Raw genomic sequence first — 17,720 nt, 5'->3', positions numbered from 1 at the left:
TTGGTGTCACAATCCCTCCTAACCCATTAACAGCTGTGTTTGGTGTTCTTCCAGACGGGTTTAAAGTGGAAAAGGACAAACAAACTGTGATTGCATTCACTACACTTTTGGCACGCAGACTTATTTTGCTAAACTGGAAGAATCCTAACTCTCCTCTTTTAAGTCAGTGGGTAACCGATGTTTCATACTATTTGAAATTGGAGAAAATCAAATGTTCTGTTAGAGGATCTGTACAGAATTTTTTTAAAACCTGGCAGGATATAATCAATAAAATTTTAGAATAAGCACTTAAAGCACCGAGGAAGCAATTATCTCCGCATTTCTTTTTCTTCTCCATTCATCTCTACTGGCCTATTAAACTCATCAATTTAGATATGTTTACAAGCCTTAGGTTTTACCCCGTTGGCCATGCTGTCTCTCTCAGGGGTGGGGGTCGACTTGTTTCTCAATTCTATTTTTTGTAAAAATTGATAGATTTGTATGAATGATTACAATAACATTAATAAAATTAAAAAAAAAAAAAAAACTCATTTTGACCAGAAAATTCCACTTTTCCATATAGAACACTTTCCCAAAAATACCTGAGAATCATCCAGAAGCTTACTCAGAAATGAGAGATGAACGGTTGTGGTTAGCAATACTTTTTGACTCTGGTACTCTGCAGTGATGGTCATTTCTTGTCTTTCATGTCTTTCCAGTTGTGGAGTCATGAGCTCTGACCTTTACAGTCAAGAGAAGTCTGCGGTTCTTTGGGTGTCTTTTACGGATCTTTTGTGATTTCCTGAATGATTTTACACTGCGCCCAATTATATGAAAGGGGCCAAGATGTTTAAATTAGGTAGATAAAATACGTAATAATATTTACTTTTCTCTTGTCCTGTAATTTTCTCTTTAAACATAAAACAGTACCTGAATGGCACTAATGCAAAGCATATCATTTTTTTAAAGTAATGTGCCATGTAAAAGTTTGTGTCTCTTCCTAATTTCCACTACTGCAAATTTTTAAAAAAGGATTTCAGCCAGAATTTAATATTAATCTAGCATTCAGCACAGAAATGTGGTGGCTTAAAGAATGAAAAGATCATTATTCAGGTTTATTTTCATTTATTTATTTAAAACTTAACAACAGTTTAGTGCAAAAAATATGTACATATTACTATAAATACAATTGAAGCCTTCATATTTACAACTTTTATACAATTAAATCCTGTTTGTGCAACACCTTTGCTTGTACTTGTTCATTAAGAATTTTAGATAAACATTACCTACAAAATATTTTTGCTCAACCCAGTAATATAAAAGTCCTAACCTATTCAGTTTCCATGTGTTTGCACCTGTTACAAGATCATATCATTTGCAAAGAAAATCCAAATTTGCCAGAATAAACCCTGGAATTATGAAAGACTCAACTAAATGTCATCGGCAGTGCAGCGGCTTGAGTGTCATGCTGCTAAAACATTTAACATAGCATTAAACATTGTGGGACATTTGTTCATACTTTGTAACCAATGTGAGTGTGTTGGAGGACAGGCTGGTATCTCGTCTGGACGATGATGTGACCTTTTTCCTAGTTGGAAGGTGCCAGGGGATGGATAAGCAGAAACCTGAGGCCACGAGTAGTTTCATCCCCCATACATTAGGTGGCAGTGGTCTGCTGGAGTCGTCCCAGCTTGGACACCCGCAGCAATTCATGGAAACTGGAGTCTGGATGTGCCACCCTATCGGGGTCCCTGGGTGCCGCAAGAGGGCACTGTCAGGGGAGGACTCCCCATAAGTCATGCCGGGTCCAGTATAAAAGGAGCCAGCTGCCTTACCTCGGGGATTCAGAATCAGGAGATGGAAAGAGAAGAGAGAGTCATTGTTTTGTGTGATTATTGGACATGCTTCATTGTACAAAGTTCTCAGTGGATTAAAAAATCCATTATTTGATCCTGTGACTGTGTTAGGTATTATTGGGTTTGGGGCTTACTGGCATCCCCTACTGGTAGCACCAGCTAAATAAAAATTTTAGAAGCTGTTATAATTGCTCTCATAGGTTTACAGTTTGACTACTGTCACTAATGCCATTCTTTATCTGCTTTAGATCAGCTTTGAGATGACGCAGCACTGCTAAGTTAGGAGTTTTAATTTACTTGTCAGTTGATACACTAAAGACTATCACAATGAAATGGAGGTATAAAGCAATAGAGCAAAAAGTGTTTTCTTGTATATGCTTTGAAGTGAAATGCAAAATAAGGTTAAAGTGCTAAATGTCATAAAGCTCTGATTTTGTCAGTCTTTCAAAGCTCCAAGGAGCAAGTCTGCAGTTCTTCCTTTGAATGGTACTACTCAGAAATTCTTCAAGTGCAGTTATTGAATCACATCATAAAGTGGAAGCAGGCTAGGCTGTGAACACGCTGCAAGACTGTTGTGTCTCAGTAAGTGTGTAATTGCAGCCCGCAGTACCTCCACAGTCAGTCATATAACCACCCCAACATCACGAAATGGCCATCTCATGCCCGGTTATGTTAAGGTTAAGATTAGGGTTGTGGACTGTATGAGGTTATCAGACTCAAAGTGTGCTTTGTGGCCGACATTGTGGACATTACCTGACATTCATCTTAGGTATTGCAGGCCGCAGTTAGACCCACCAGTTCATACAGCTTAAAACCTTCACATCCCAACCCACCGCTGTTACTTCTGGTGTGCCCCAGGGCTCTGTCCTGGGGCCTCTTCTTTTTATTATTTACCTTCTTCCCCTTGGCAATATTTTTCGCAAATATAACATTAATTTTCACTGTTATGCTGATGACACCCAGCTCTACCTTGCTGGTAAACCCACCTCCTCTTTTCCACCACCCTCGCTTATTGACTGCATTTCTGAAATTAAATCCTGGTTTTCTTCGAATTTTCTTAAATTAAACAGTGACAAAACTGAGGTTCTCCTCATTGGTTCAAAATCATCATTATCCAAAACCAATAATTTTTCTCTTATTATTGATAACTCTGTTGTTTCCCCATCATCTCAGTTCAAGAGTCTGGGTGTACCCTATCTTTCCAATGTCACATTAATAACATCACCCGGTCTGCTTACTTCCACCTACGTAATATTAATCGCATTCGCCCCTCCCTCACTCCTCATACCACTGCCATTCTTGTTCATAGTCTTGTCACTTCTTGGCTGGACTACTGCAATTCACTCCTCTTTGGTCTCCCTAATAAATCTCTTCATAAGCTTCAGTTAGTCCAGAATTCTGCAGCACGTATCATCACTCGAACCCCATCTATTCACCATATTACTCCAGTCTTGTAGCAGCTTCATTGGCTCCTGATCAAGTTTCATACTGATTTTAAGATTCTGCTATTAACATTTAAGGCCATCCATAACTTCGCCCCTCCATATCTGTCTGACCTTCTTCATGTTGCCATTCCATCTCGTAACCTTAGATCCTCTTCCTCCACCCATCTGACCGTCCCTCCCGCCCGTCTAACCACCATGGGGAGCAGAGCTTTCAGCCATTCTGCTCCCAAGCTCTTGAATTCATTACCTGCGGAGCTCCGAAACATCAAATCATATTCATTTTTCAAATGAAAACTTAAAACGCATCTGTTTAAAATGGCCTTTTCTTTTTCCTTCTGATTATAGTGGTTTTGTTTGGTTTTAATTTTTAGATTTTCTGATGTTTTAAGTTGTTTATAATTGTGTCTTTTATTTATTTATTTATTGTTTGTTCAGTGTCCTTGAGGTCTCTGAAAGGCGCCCTGTACTGTATAAATAAAATGTATTATTATTATTATTATTATTACCTCGAGACGGGGATTGCAGTTTGCATTGTGTGCCCCGGGAAGGCACCAGCGTGTTTGTAATATGAAGTGAAAGGTGTGACCTGGGCCTTGTGTGACTCTGCTTTTTAGCATCACTACGCTTAGGAATGTGTGACCAACGTCATCATGATAATGCCAAAGAGTGAAAACAATCTCAAATTGTGGCATTTGTAGCCTTAACAACATGCAACAGCGCATGTCTGATAATAATGCTAGAAACAGCATGAATTTGAACAATATGCTTCCTAATTCTTCTGGAATTTTTAAACTTAGAACCGCAAAATGAATGTTAATATTTACATGTGATTTTTAATCAATGCTGCTCTGTCACTCAAACCCGTATGCGAACAATTGAGATGAGAAGCCTTGTGTGTGTGAAGATTTGATCCGGATCATTAAATTATCAGTGGCATGGATAAAGTGAATCTCAACTTCAAGAACATCAGTGGAAACTGAAGTGCATTCATGGCAGAAACAAGGAAGCATTTTGTTCACACAAAGAGAATCAGAATATCATTTCAATTATGCATTTGAAACAGAAACAGAAAGATCTATTGGCTAGCCAGAGGACCATGATGGTCACAATCATTTCTATTCATTTGCAGACTATTTTTTTTTGTCTTATATTTCGTCCCAAGATTTTGTTTATGATTTTTTTCTCCCCAAAGTTAACGCCTTGCTTTCTCATCATGCTAGCATTCACAGTTTCTTTTAAAATGAGAAAATAACTTTATACCTAAAATCACTGCCTTTTAAAAATGTTCTGACTGGACGGGCATGCCCTGCAAGTGCTGGTCTCCCTTTTCATTTGTAGTGTTTATTTTCTTCTATATTTATTCTTTTTCTACTTGTGCATGTTTCAAATCTGGTAAAATAAGGGAATATGACAGTTAAAAAAGGATAGAATTGTAAAATGTACTAAATCCCGCTATTATATTTATTATTTTTTCATAACGCAGACAATTCACCTATAATTGCTGTTTGGAGGTTCAGTGTTATTTGACTACAGGCAGTCTGCTGTTTGTATAAACACACCATGTGTGAAGAACGTGCATTTGCAGCTCACTGCTAGAAAAAGTAAAGAAAATGTGAAAGTGAACGCTCCTGGTTGAAGTTCTTACTGCCAGCTCAGCGTCGGCCACTTTGGAAGGTCATTTGCTCCACCATTTTAATGGTTATGCGTCTATCTGTTTCTATCAACAGTAATTTATCACTGATCTAAATCATCTAAAGGTGATCTCTGCTTTCAGAAGCATATTATACACATCTGGACTTTAAAGGGAAATTATGACCTTTTACCATTTGTTAGGTTTTAATATGTACCTGACTGTGGGCTGGTAAGAATATAAGGAGATTACACAAATTATTATTGCATTTTTCAGTGGTCTGATTTTTCATCTTTAGTTAGAGCAATAGGAGATTGTTGTATTAACTGTAATGCATTGAACTTAAAAAACAAAACGTCTCATGGAAAAAAACTTATCACGCATCACTAGAAAGGTGAGCATTTTACTTTCATGGACAGGTAAAATTAAAATATAATCTTAGTAGAATTTTAAATAAAAAAGTTTATATCACAGTTTGGTCTAAGAGCTACTAGCATTAAGAATCAAATCAGTCTGATGTGCTGTTTGCAGGAAAACAGAGGGTCGGCTGTGGTAATATTTGGACAGAAGATCAACTGAACACCAGGCTTATGTGGACATGCAGTTTTAAAACGAAAGCCACAGTCTCGGTAAGCCAGTTCATGGAGTGCAGTTGTTGGTCACTTGCTTTGCTTTGGCTGTCTCAGAGAGGATAGTCAAGTCTCTCCTGGATATGTGGGCCTTTTCACTGGTTGTGTAAGCGACTGGTGTACAAATGCAGTCGTCATTTTATTAATTAGTTTTTTTTACCAAACCATGTCACCCATTAAGGGCTTTTCTGGAATATGTGGTGAATTACTACAATTTCATTTTACATAAAAACTCACTTTTACAGGAATGTCAGTTTTCTTGTTTGTATATAGTGAAACATGCAACCCATCTTCTATTGTAATGTATTATGAATTTTCACACAGCTTTTGCTTTCATCATTTTCTAATCTAAACACACATTAATGCCTCATGTGCTTTCAACTTTATCAACCCCACTGAAACTTTCTTGCACAGTTTAGTTTTTGTCAGCACTTTGGACAGCCAACAAAGTACTTTTTATTCCCACCTAGAAGTTTTTCTCCCTACTCAAATCATGGGTTGAGGGTTTTAGAGTACGTTGATCCTGGAATCCTGCTGTTTCAGGTGCTCCAGTACTCCATGAGGAATTGAATGATTCCACATTCTAAAAAATAAAAAGCAGACAAACAAACAGATGCATAAATAAAAGTTGTACAGAATGACAAACGTAGGAAGTGGGTGGAGAGTCTGGCTTTAAAATGCTTCTGCAAGGAGGACAACATGAGAAACAGACAGAAAAGGAGTTATAAAACAGACTGTGTCTGAAAGAAAAACATCTTCTTGAGCATTCCTCCTTCGAGCCAGCAGGCTGGCATGGCAGCCACAACACTGTAGCTTAAATCAGCTCTACAAACATGCTGGCCTGATGTGGTAGGGCTGCAGTTTTAGAAACACAGAAATAACTGGGATATACTGTATGTGTATAAACTTCTAGGATGATGCTCTCTAAAGATGATAAAAGAGACAACGGCTGTCAGATGCATGTAAATATTGTACTCATTGTATATGTGTGTATATACTGTATATGTGTGTATATATGCATATACACACACACACATATATTATATATATACTGTATATAGATATGCACATTATCATCAATTTGAGTCTCACTTAATGCAATTCAGAGTCATGGCAGACTTAACTTTATCTCAGCAGCACCAGGCATAAGGTAAGAAACGGCTGACAACAGGGTGCCAGTCCACCACTTACATGCACACTGAGATCCAGCTAACCTAAACTGCACATTTTTGGGGATGTTGGAAGAAGTCCCAAGCAAATATGGAATGAATGTACAGACTACAGATGGTCCACATCTGGAAACTGGATTTAAATCCAAGACACTGGATCTCTGAAGCTTCAACATTAACCATTGTGCTACTATGTCACCCTATGTCGGTATTTTCCTAAAGTGCATTGCAACAGTCCCTGGACAGGGTGCCAGTCCATTGCAGGGTGAACGCACAAACACACATAAAGGGCAAATTTAACAACTCCGGTTCACCTAACCTGCATGTCACTGGACTGTTGGAGGAAGCTGAAGCACCTGAAGGAAACCAATGGGGACATGGGAAGAACATACACGCTCCACACAGTATGCACCCTAGACCGGTTTCTTTGTGTCAAGACAGTAGCGCCACCACTGTGCTACCCTGTCATCTATTAACAATTATATGCATTAATAATATGTGTATGCGGTGTTTTTAAAAATTGTATATAGGGGCCTATGTGGCAAAGTGGTTACGGCTTTGAACTTATTGTGGTTGTGGGTTCAAATCCTGCTAATAACATTGCGTGAGCAGGAGCAAGTCACTTCATCTCCCCATGCTCCAATTTGGAAAACAAAAGAAACGTAACCATTTATATCTCAGATGTCACCACTGATAAAGGTTTCAGCCAAAAAAGTAAATGTAAATAGCCTTTTACATATATACTACATCAGGGGTAGGCAACGTCGGTCCTGGAGTGCCACAGTATGTGCAGGTTTTTGTTCCAACCCAGTTCCTTAACGAGAACTCAATTATTGCTGATGAAGCACATATTGCTTAAGTGACATTTTAATGCTTCATTTTAGTGGTCTCGCTTGTTAAGGTTCTCCAACCTTAATTGCTTACTTCAATCTTAAACTGCTGCATTCAGTGTTTTAATTGCTCCTTATTAGCAATAAGATGTAAAACAGGGGTAGGCAATGTCAGTCCTGGTGAGCCGCAGTGGCTACAGGTTTTCATTCAACCCAATTGCTTAATTAGAAACCAATCATTGCCAATCTCAGACCTTATTTAATTTTATGGCTTGTTAGTCTGTGCAATGTAAGGCTTTTATATCGTAGATTTTTTTCCTTTCCAAGGATATCATCCAAATGATTTGAAGCCTAAAACAGATAATTTTCAGTCTGTCACATTTTTCTATTAAGTGTTTTATTAAATCAAACCGTGCATGATGAACACACACAGATGTAATTGGAAAAAAGCTAGCTGGAGAACTGCTGGCTGCTTTGTCTTTTACATCTTATTGCTAATAAGGAGCAATTAAAACACTGAATGCAGCAGTTTAAGATTGAAATAAGCAATTAAGGTTGGAGAACCTTAACAAGCGAGACCACTAAAATAAAGCATCAAAATGTCACTTAAGCAATATGTGCTTCATCAGCAATAATTGAGTTCTCGTTAAGGAACTGGGTTGGAACAAAAACCTGCACATACTGTGGCACTCCAGGACCGACGTTGCCTACCCCTGTACTACATGATTTTAGTATGTTGCGTAAATGTGAGAAGGCTGAGTATGTGAAGATAGAGAATGCAGAATGCAAACAAATATGTCTAGTAATTTATACAGCCTAAACACATTTTATACAGGAATAGTTTAGCTAAATCATGAATAAATACAGAAATAAAACTCAACTGAAATATAAATTAAATGAAAGTTCAGCATTAGATATATTTGACACCTGTTTTTTTATTTTACATTTTAGACTGCCATAACATAACATTCTCAAAGTCACTTAATCAAATTCAGGGCTGTAGTAGACTAGAACCTGTCCCAGCAGCAGTTGGCATAAGACAGGAGACAGCCCACTTCTTCATGGCTCCCACATGCACAAAAGGACAATTAGGAATTTCCATGCAACTTAATCTGCACTTTGTTTAGGATGTGGGAAAGAAAACTGGAGTAAAACTGGGAAAACCCCATACAGCCATAGGGAGAACATGCAGTCTCCATCCAGACAATTTATGGCCTTGGACCTTCAAGCCAGGACCCTGGATCCAAAATACCATGACCACCATGTTTTAATTTAGAAAATCAGTTCCTTAGTTTACAGTATAGGAAGATTTTTTAAATGACATTTCTTTTTTTAACAGATGCTTTAATCAAGTGCGACATTACACATCATTTCTACAATTGGAGCTGGCAGATTATCTGACTCACTGAGGGTACAAAGTGAGTCAGTGGTAGCAAATGAACTAGCAGGCGTTTGGATTACTGTGTGATGAATTAGCTACTAGGCCACATGTACATTATTTAACATACAGAAAAAAATAGTAAAATGTGCAGTTGGGACTTACGCAACACTCTTTATCCATGGGCAGCTTTTCAAACCTTCAAATAACTTGTGTGCACCAACATCCGTGATTTTATTGTATTTTACACTGTGGTTAAAAAAAATTCATTATGTTTTAGACAGTCAAATGGTACAGTCTATATAGCTAAAGCAAACTGGAAACACAGGCAACTGACAAGATAATAGAAACACCTAAAGGAAGAATAAATATTATATACTGAGAGCAATTGCTTTTCCACAAGTGTGGCTGATGAGATAAGGACTTAATATCATATCCTGCCCACCATCCTTAAGATCATGTAAATAATTCTAGGCAAACCCAACTGTTCATTAGGTGAGTTAGCATATCTCCAAAGTTGAGACACATTAGAAAGTAGCTTCAGTGACACCTCAGCCTGCTGACGTTTCACAAGGAGCAGAGATTAAGGTGATGTCAACAAGCAGGTCAGAGGGAAAGACAGTGTAACTGTGCATAAAAGTGTAAACTCCCTGACTGTATCAAAGTGAAAGGGAAGGAAAAAATGAATCCGCTCTGAATAATCTGACTACAAATGTCACTTTAAGCCAGAAGCAGAAAGCTTCAACAAATACAGTCTATCTCGAACTTCGCACAGGGGTATTATGGTGAGCCTGCCGTGCACAAACACATTATCACACTGAAATACACTTGAAAGAGTAAGTGGTGCAAAGAACTTTGGCAGTTGAAACTTGTCATCTAGTAAGATGAGTCATCCTGACTTTGTTACCAACAAACAAATAAGTAGTACATCTGTGGTACCTTCCAGGAAAGTCCCCAGGCCTAACTGCTTCTTTCTCACATTGATGTATTTTGGTAATATTGTTATGAGGTGGGGTGAATTTTCTAACGACCCTTTAGTTTCACTTACTTCCTCTCTAAGTGAAAAGATGAATGCCAATAAATACAAAGCAACATCTTATGATTAAGCATACTGTAATTTTTCCAAGATGATCATTTTTTCCACCTGTCAGGTATGAAAGGTCAGTGATTGGTTTGAAGAGCGTGACACTAATTCTCCAGGTCTCAACCCAGCTGAGCACTTTTGGAAGGTTCTGGGATGATGTCTAATATAGCATTTTTACCTCCATCGTTACAAAATGATTTTTTTCCTGGAAGAATAGTGTCCCATCCACTTCAATACAGTTAACACTGGAATGATCTGTGTCAAGGTGTGCTGAAACTCTTCTAATAGCTTATTGGTGGCTCAGTGCCCAACTAAGACAATTTATGTCGGTGTATCCTTTATTTTGTAAGTTACCTTCAGGCAGATGCTAATTTATAAAGAAGATCTTGCATTTACATATATTTATTAATTTATATGCTTTTTGGAAAAAAAATTAATATTACACACATATTTTTGGCAGTTCAGCTCAAATGCATAAAAATAAGGAAGCACACAGTATTGACATCTACAGTAGATAAAGCAGAAAAAAAGTTTAAAAAAAGGTTAAGTGAGAACAACACAAAATAAAGCAGATGAAACTGGCGTAATTCTCAAGTCAACATTAATTTCAGATGTTATTTTGTAGCAGTGAATGATAACCAACAGGAAACTGTGAACATTTGGTATTGGGAGATTAGGATCTTGGCACAGTGCCATCAAAGCCTCCGAAACAACACAATTTGTAATTCATTCTTCTGAGACACACACACACACATAAAGAAAAAAATTCACTTGGTTCTGCAAGTTTGCCATTTGTGACCCCCAGTAGTAAATTTTTAACAAAGGATTACTGATCAGATATATAAAATTGGTCAGAAACTTTTCAGCATCAATTCAGTTAGACAGAATGCTGAGTAGAACTTGTGTGTACTATAAGCTGATAAAGTGGCCTCATCTCAAATGCTACTTGATCTTCCCACGTAATGTTAACAGTTCAAACAGCTTCCCCAAACTTTTCTTCTAAACCTCTTTCAGTGTATTAATCATATAAAATTAGATACTTTAGCTCCAAAATGTGTCTTTTTAAATAGGTTTCAACACTTTATATACATTTTTCTTAAAATATTTATTTGTATATATTATCATGGAATTAATGTATACGGCTGGAAATACTGTCTGTTCATCCTGGGCCACTGGAAGCAAAGCCTCCCCGCCAGCTTTAGGCTCAAAGTGGTCACCAGCCGTCGACAGGTCACCAGCACACTGCAAGGCCCACTCAGGCACAAGCTCTCACTCTCACTCATTCAGGGCCAGACCTCCACTTGAACCTTCCATGAACCTCACACACAGCTCTGGGATGTGAGGAAAGCCCATGCTGACACTCCACACAGGCAGTGCCTGCGCCACAATTCAAAGCCAGGTCTGTGGAACTTTGAGACTGAGCACTGCCCCACCATGCAATAGTGTATATTAAATTCAAGCAAATATTATCTTAATACTAATAAAATGTAATTTGTGAAAAAGTGAAATTTTGGATTACTTACTCTAGTTCTGCAAGACATTTCATTTTTGGAAGAGCTTTGGCCATATGCTCTGCTCCACTGTCTTCAATCAAATTGCTGTACAAGCTGTAATAGGAAAGGAGAACTAAGCCCATGAGCACATTATACTCATCATAACGATAATAATACATTTTATTTATAAACACATTTTATGACATTCAATGTCATATATATGGAGAAGTTAAAAACAGAGACACCAGAGTAAAACCATTAAGGTAATGCAAAAAAATTACAAATTAAAAGGGCCGAAACTAACTTAAAGATAAGCCTTTACATTACTTTTGCAAGCATAAATTGTTGAAGAGAGTTGAATATAGTGGTGTAAGGACTAGGACAGCAGCCATACCACATGCACTTCAGAAGAGGTCATCCACCTAAAGCTAAGCAAGTTTGGGCTCAGTCAGTACTTGGAAAGGCTAGGGTTGCTGCTGGAAGAGGTGTTGGAGAGGCCAGCAGGGAAAGCGTACCCTGTGGTCTGCATGTGGATCTCAGTGCACTGACGGGAACACTGTGTTATAAAAATGGCACCATCTTTTGGAAGTGATGTAAAATCAAGGTTCTCTCTGTGGTCGTAAAAGATCCCTGGGAAACTACGTAAGCCAGTAGCATGTATCCTGATATCCTGGATATATTGCCTACCTTGCCTACTCATTCTGCCCTACTAATCATCCTCAGTCTCTGATTGGCTAACTATCTTTCACCACTTCACCCCTCAGCGTATTGGTGCAAAAATGGCTTTTGTCATATCATCCAGATGGATGCTGCACATTACTGGTGGTTGAAGTGGCTCCTCATTCACTATATAAAAGTGCTATATAAATGTAAACAATTATTATTATTAGGCCCATAACCTGGAAGTTGTAGAACTAAATGCTTGGTTGCACAGAGACGTTTGTATCATGTGAGTAACAATAAGTACTTCTTCACTAGAAAACTGCGAATTATGGCATGATGTGTCATAGTGTAACATTTCGTAGAGAGACAATGACGCCATGGTCATGAATAATAATAATAATAATTCTTTGCATTTATATAGTGCTTTTCTCATTACTCAAAGCGCTCAGCAATTGCAGGTTAAGGGCCTTGCTGAAGGGCCCAACAGAGCAGAGTACCTTTTTTTGGCATTTATGGGATTCAAACCGGCAACCTTCCGATTGCCAGGGCATATCCCTAGCCTCAGAGCCACCACTCCGTCCTTTATATGTTGTGGGTGCCCAGAAGAAAAGACAGGCATCCTGGCTGGGATAACAGAAGATTTCATACTCGCCCAGGAGGCCATAATGGAAGGACAGAGAGAACGGCTCACCGGTAGCAGGTCATTCCCCAAGTGTTCAGTGTTCCTCAGGGATAAACCCAATTAGGACACCCGCAGAGTTGCATGGGAAATGGAGTCTGGAAACACAACCCTGTTGAGGTCTTTGAGGACCACCAGAGGGTGCTGCTGGGGGAGAACTGCCCTGGTTTTTACATGACCCACAACTACCCAGGATGATTTGGAGAAGAGGCTGGAACAAATTCCTGAGTCGAATTTAAAAGAGAGCCCACTGCCTCATTTGAACTGAGTCAGAGTCGGGAGGCATTGGGCTACACTCTTGGAGGCAGAATGTGAACTGTGCTTGGTGTATGTTTTTGGTTGTGATTCTTCTGGAGAATATATTGGGGTTCAACAAAAAGCCTTTATTTGAGCATAAAGTGTGTTTGGACTTTATTGTGTGTGAGGTTTTGGAGGCTGCAACACCCCCTACTGGTCACAATGTAAACAAAAGCAGTTTTTAAGATTACATTCAACAGGCAACCACAGCAAAGAGATGTGTTAGGCAGTTGTATGTTACCAAGGTTTTGTCTTCATTAACGTCTGTTCTTAACATGTAATCTGTTTAATATTTTGCTTGGGCAGAGTGTCCAGTGACAGGTTAAGGTTATTCACAAGTTCACAATTGAAGACAGTGTGAACAGGAGAAAATTCACAACATTTGCTCTCTGTACTGATTTCAACACTTTAACTTAGAAATAATGAACAAGTTAGAACGGTGTGAGATGGTCCAAGTAGTTAATCGATGGTCTAAACTTTATTTTGAAACTAACTATTGCATTTTCCACAGATATGAAATGAAGGGGAGATTATTGAAAAATGTGAAGATTGCAAGAGTTTATTTATTGTAGAAATGAAACTAATGGATTTTCATTGCTAATATTTATACTATTCATATTAGAGAAATGTATTGCTTTAAATTAAGAAATTGCTCTCCTATCTGCATTAAAATGTTTCTTCTAAGTTGTATGTAATTCAATAAGAAATATAATTTTGTAGAGATGTTCTAACTGTCTGTCATGTGCTTTAATAGTGTGTAGGTATAGAGGTGAGCCAAGGTCCTCAGCGTGTAAAATGATCAATACCCAAATTTAAAGCCGTGACAGTCTCAAATTTATAGTGGCAACCAGGAGGACTACATAAGACAAATGAGGACCAATGGAATTTAGCTTATCTGCTGAACCCATCAGAAAAGAAACATTAATATGCTAAAAATTATACAAAGTACTAATACTCCTAAAAGAGACTTAGGCTAAAATCAGAATATTAAACAAGATTATAACATGATCTTAAAATGTAAGATCATACCAGATAAATTAAAGAGTGAGATACCAGCTGTGCAAACAAAAACAAAGCATATGGCCTTTTTGTGAAAATTAACAATCTGGCATAAAGTATACCATTAAAAGCAAAAAATCTCAAAAGCCAATTCCTAGCATTTAGTAAATGAATATGAAGACTGAAATCACCAAATAAAAGCAAAGTAGGGCACAATGAATAACCAGGTACCAGCAGTTCATAATAATTCAGAAAGAAATGTTGAAGACAATATGATGAATAAAGTTAACCTAGGCTGGCAGGCAGAGTTTAACAGATAGACATTCAGGATATGCTGCAATTCTAATCTGTATGTTCATCTTCAAGAAACACTGAAAGTAAATTTAAATTTCTGTTTCATTGAAATTTACATACCTCAGAATTTTTAGCGATGTCAGAGAAGGAAAAGCTTGAGCCAGTTTTTCTGCTCCTCTGTCCCCAATACAGTTCTGAGATAAACTGGTGCAAGAAATATGAACACTGAGTCAACATGAATTCAGTCTGATGTTAAAAAATCACTTTATTATACCATATGAAGTACAATCCTCTTCGAAATTTGACATGAGCCATGGTGGCCCAAAACTTCACTAGCACCTCAGTCCACAGGGGTGGAGTTCTAACTCTAAGACCCTTAAGGAGTGCAAAGAGGTCAAATGGGATTTGTCAGTTGTGTGGTTGTAGTAGTGGTGGTGGTAGTAGTAGTAGTATATGGAGGACTATTTCGGACAAAATTAAATAAATAAATAAATGCGCAAATAAATTAAAGTTCTGTGAAATGTGAGCATAAATAAATAAATGTATCATGAAATGAAGCCTTAATAAATAAATTTGCCATGAAATGAGAGCATAAATAAATAAATGTGTCACGAAATATGTTTTTTGTTGCTTATTTATTTATTTCATTTTGTCCGTAACATTCCTCCAAACCATCATGAAATACGACTTGAAATAAAACTGTCACTTTCACTCGTCAAAGTTGAGAGGGTGGGCTCTAACACACCCTCTAGTTATTGATTTGTTGAGTGTTACCTTCAGCCTAGAGTAATCAAACTATGAGCCATATGATTCTCAAGGTACCAAAGCGCATGCTTAAAGTTGTGCTTGTGAGTGTCCATGGCGAATATGACTGCTACAAAAAGTTGCCCAGAGTTGCTACGTGAAGCGGCAGTTTTAATTCAGGAAGCTCTAACCTCTTCATCCCCTCAGGAATCAGCACATGAGGTTTCAGCTGTAAGTGCCCCACTTGATAGCCGAAGACCTACCCCCACTTTGTCGAGTACTCACTCTACTCCTGTTCAAGATATACTACTGTATTTTAGGTGGCTGTGCTAATAGCTCTGTAAATTTGCAATAGTTATTTGTCTGCAAAATACAAACCTGCCTACAAGTAAACAGAAAGACCTGACGGTAGCCACATCACAAACGAAATATCAGTTGCTGAATACTGAAGAGCTATTAAATCTAACAGAAATATTTTGTGAATGTCGCACAATAGTTGAGTTGGAGCCATCATTTTATAAACATACTCGCCTCTTTATATTCACTTTGTTACACTAGCCAGGTTTCCATCCAAGGAGTTTTTGCGAAATAATATTTAGCGCTTCAAATTTTTTTACCGATATAGCCGATGGAAATGCTAATTATCGATAAAATGTTGTACATGTCGACATAATATTTTTCCGTTTAACTTTAGCGCATAAATTCCATATCGATACTTCAGATGTCGCAAAAACTACATTGGAAACAGTTTTTGTCGGAAAAAAGGGCTTTAACGCAAATAAATGTGTCACATTTTCATCACGTGCAATCAAAACGAGAATGGCGGAGCGGTTCGCATGGTCTGATGAAGAGAGTTTTTTTTTTTGATTAAACGTCGTTATTTTGTATTAATTCAAATTTCAGTTTTAATTAAAAACCTTAAGGGAAGCAGGTTAATTCAGTTGTTATCGCACTGTGAAGGGATGTTGAAAGGTAGGCTCACCTGTACAGATCCGATGCTGCAAACACAGCTGCATCATGGGCACTTCCAGGAGTGCCAACGCAAATGTCTCGTATCATGCACCTGTCATCAACAAGGGCCTGGAGAACAATAGATGGCCACCCTTTGCGATTAATGTAATCGCGGTAGCCTTCCGTCGGGGGAAGAATAGGCACAAGCGTGCCATCCAGCGCACCGTAAATCTGTGGCACAAGATGCACCAAGGAATTGCGGTATGCAATTTCATTGGCCTCCGCTTCAGTCGGAAGTCTGATATAACGCCGCATTAATTTTTCTTTAATAGCGGTGCACACAGCATATACACATCGATGGACGGTAGTTTTACTAACCCCGAAAGTTTCTCCAACTACTCTATACTCGGCGCAGGTTGCCAGCTTGTAAAGGGCGATGGCAATCCGCTTTTGGGTTGGAACCGGTGGTCGGTGGCAACCTGTGATGGGCGCAACATCAGGACTGATGAATCCACACAACATCTCAAACGTCGGCCGTGTCATTATAAAATGTTGCAGCCAGAGATTTTCTGTGAAGTGTCTCTCCACCACCTCCTCCCAGAAGGTCTTATTCCGTCGTCTCTCCCATACCCGTGGGTTTCGTCGCACTGGGGTACTTTCTTCGAGCTCTAGGGCTATCAGACAAGCAACTGCTTCATTCTGCTGTCGTCTTCGGATATTATGTACAATTCCAATTATTTGTGAAACTGAAATAACAGTAAGCTGGCAAATTTAAAAAAACTGTCTGAATAATCTCGCCATTTCTTTGTTTCTTTGTTTAGTGGAGGGGGTGTAACGTGGAAAACAAAAGGTAGATAATTTGCGACATATGTATGGAAACGGCTCAAGGGCAGATTTTTTTCGCGATACAACAAAAGTTATGCGACAGTTCGTTTTGGGGGGGATGACGTCACCACGCACACCATTTTATCGATAAAAAGCCAGTTTGATGGAAACAGGCTGGAGACAGCAAATTTTTTTTACGTATATTCTGTTTGTCGATAACAAAACCTCGCAAAAAACTGGATGGAAACTTAATGAGTATAATTGAACAGTGGTTATCTTAAAATGCAGTTTTCACCTACTGTCAAGTGATTTTGGTAGACTGAGAATGCAGAAATTAATTTGATGCAAAGGATGTGGAGGAAACAAAACAGGTTTATGTGCATTTTTAGGATAATAAACTTTAATATGAACAGTTGTTTTTCTTCTCACTTAACGGTATGTTATACACATATATTGTTGCAAGTGTTTGTTTTAGTACATTCAGAAACCCACAGCAGAAAGACTGTGGAAACAATTTTGAGTTAATTTTTCATGCTATTAAATAGCTTTCCGTTACTAATTTCCTATGTTGTTATGCATGTATTTTTCCTTGATTTCTCAATATGTGACTGTATTTCATTTTTTACTTTTTTCTTAATTATTTTTCTATGTTTACCAATATGTTCTATTTTCTTATATCACATTGTTTATATTTTTCATGTAATTGTATTTTTAATTTTTTATTCTATGTAATTGTTAGTCTACTACCTTTGCCTTTTTCTGCTTTTTCTACCAC

General features: G+C 38.1%; 1 protein-coding gene across 1 annotated transcript in view; it reads right to left on the bottom strand.

The window, feature by feature from the left end:
* Positions 1–1,093: 1,093 nt before the first annotated feature.
* The window catches only part of LOC114660880 (class II, major histocompatibility complex, transactivator), a 59,381-nt gene continuing 42,754 nt past the window's right edge, over positions 1,094–17,720 (bottom strand). The window contains exons 17-20 of the mRNA XM_051933365.1: positions 14,546–14,629; positions 11,524–11,607; positions 9,082–9,165; positions 1,094–6,122 (exon numbers count right to left, since the gene is read on the bottom strand). Coding sequence (XP_051789325.1) covers positions 6,047–6,122; positions 9,082–9,165; positions 11,524–11,607; positions 14,546–14,629 — 328 coding nt within the window. The 3' untranslated portion in view covers positions 1,094–6,046. The remainder of the gene's footprint in view (positions 6,123–9,081; positions 9,166–11,523; positions 11,608–14,545; positions 14,630–17,720) is intronic.

The sequence above is a fragment of the Erpetoichthys calabaricus genome, chromosome 11 (assembly GCF_900747795.2).
Source record: "Erpetoichthys calabaricus chromosome 11, fErpCal1.3, whole genome shotgun sequence".
Lineage (NCBI taxonomy): Eukaryota > Metazoa > Chordata > Cladistia > Polypteriformes > Polypteridae > Erpetoichthys > Erpetoichthys calabaricus.
Note: the sequence above shows the minus strand (reverse complement) of the source record. Positions and strands in the feature narration are given on the sequence as shown.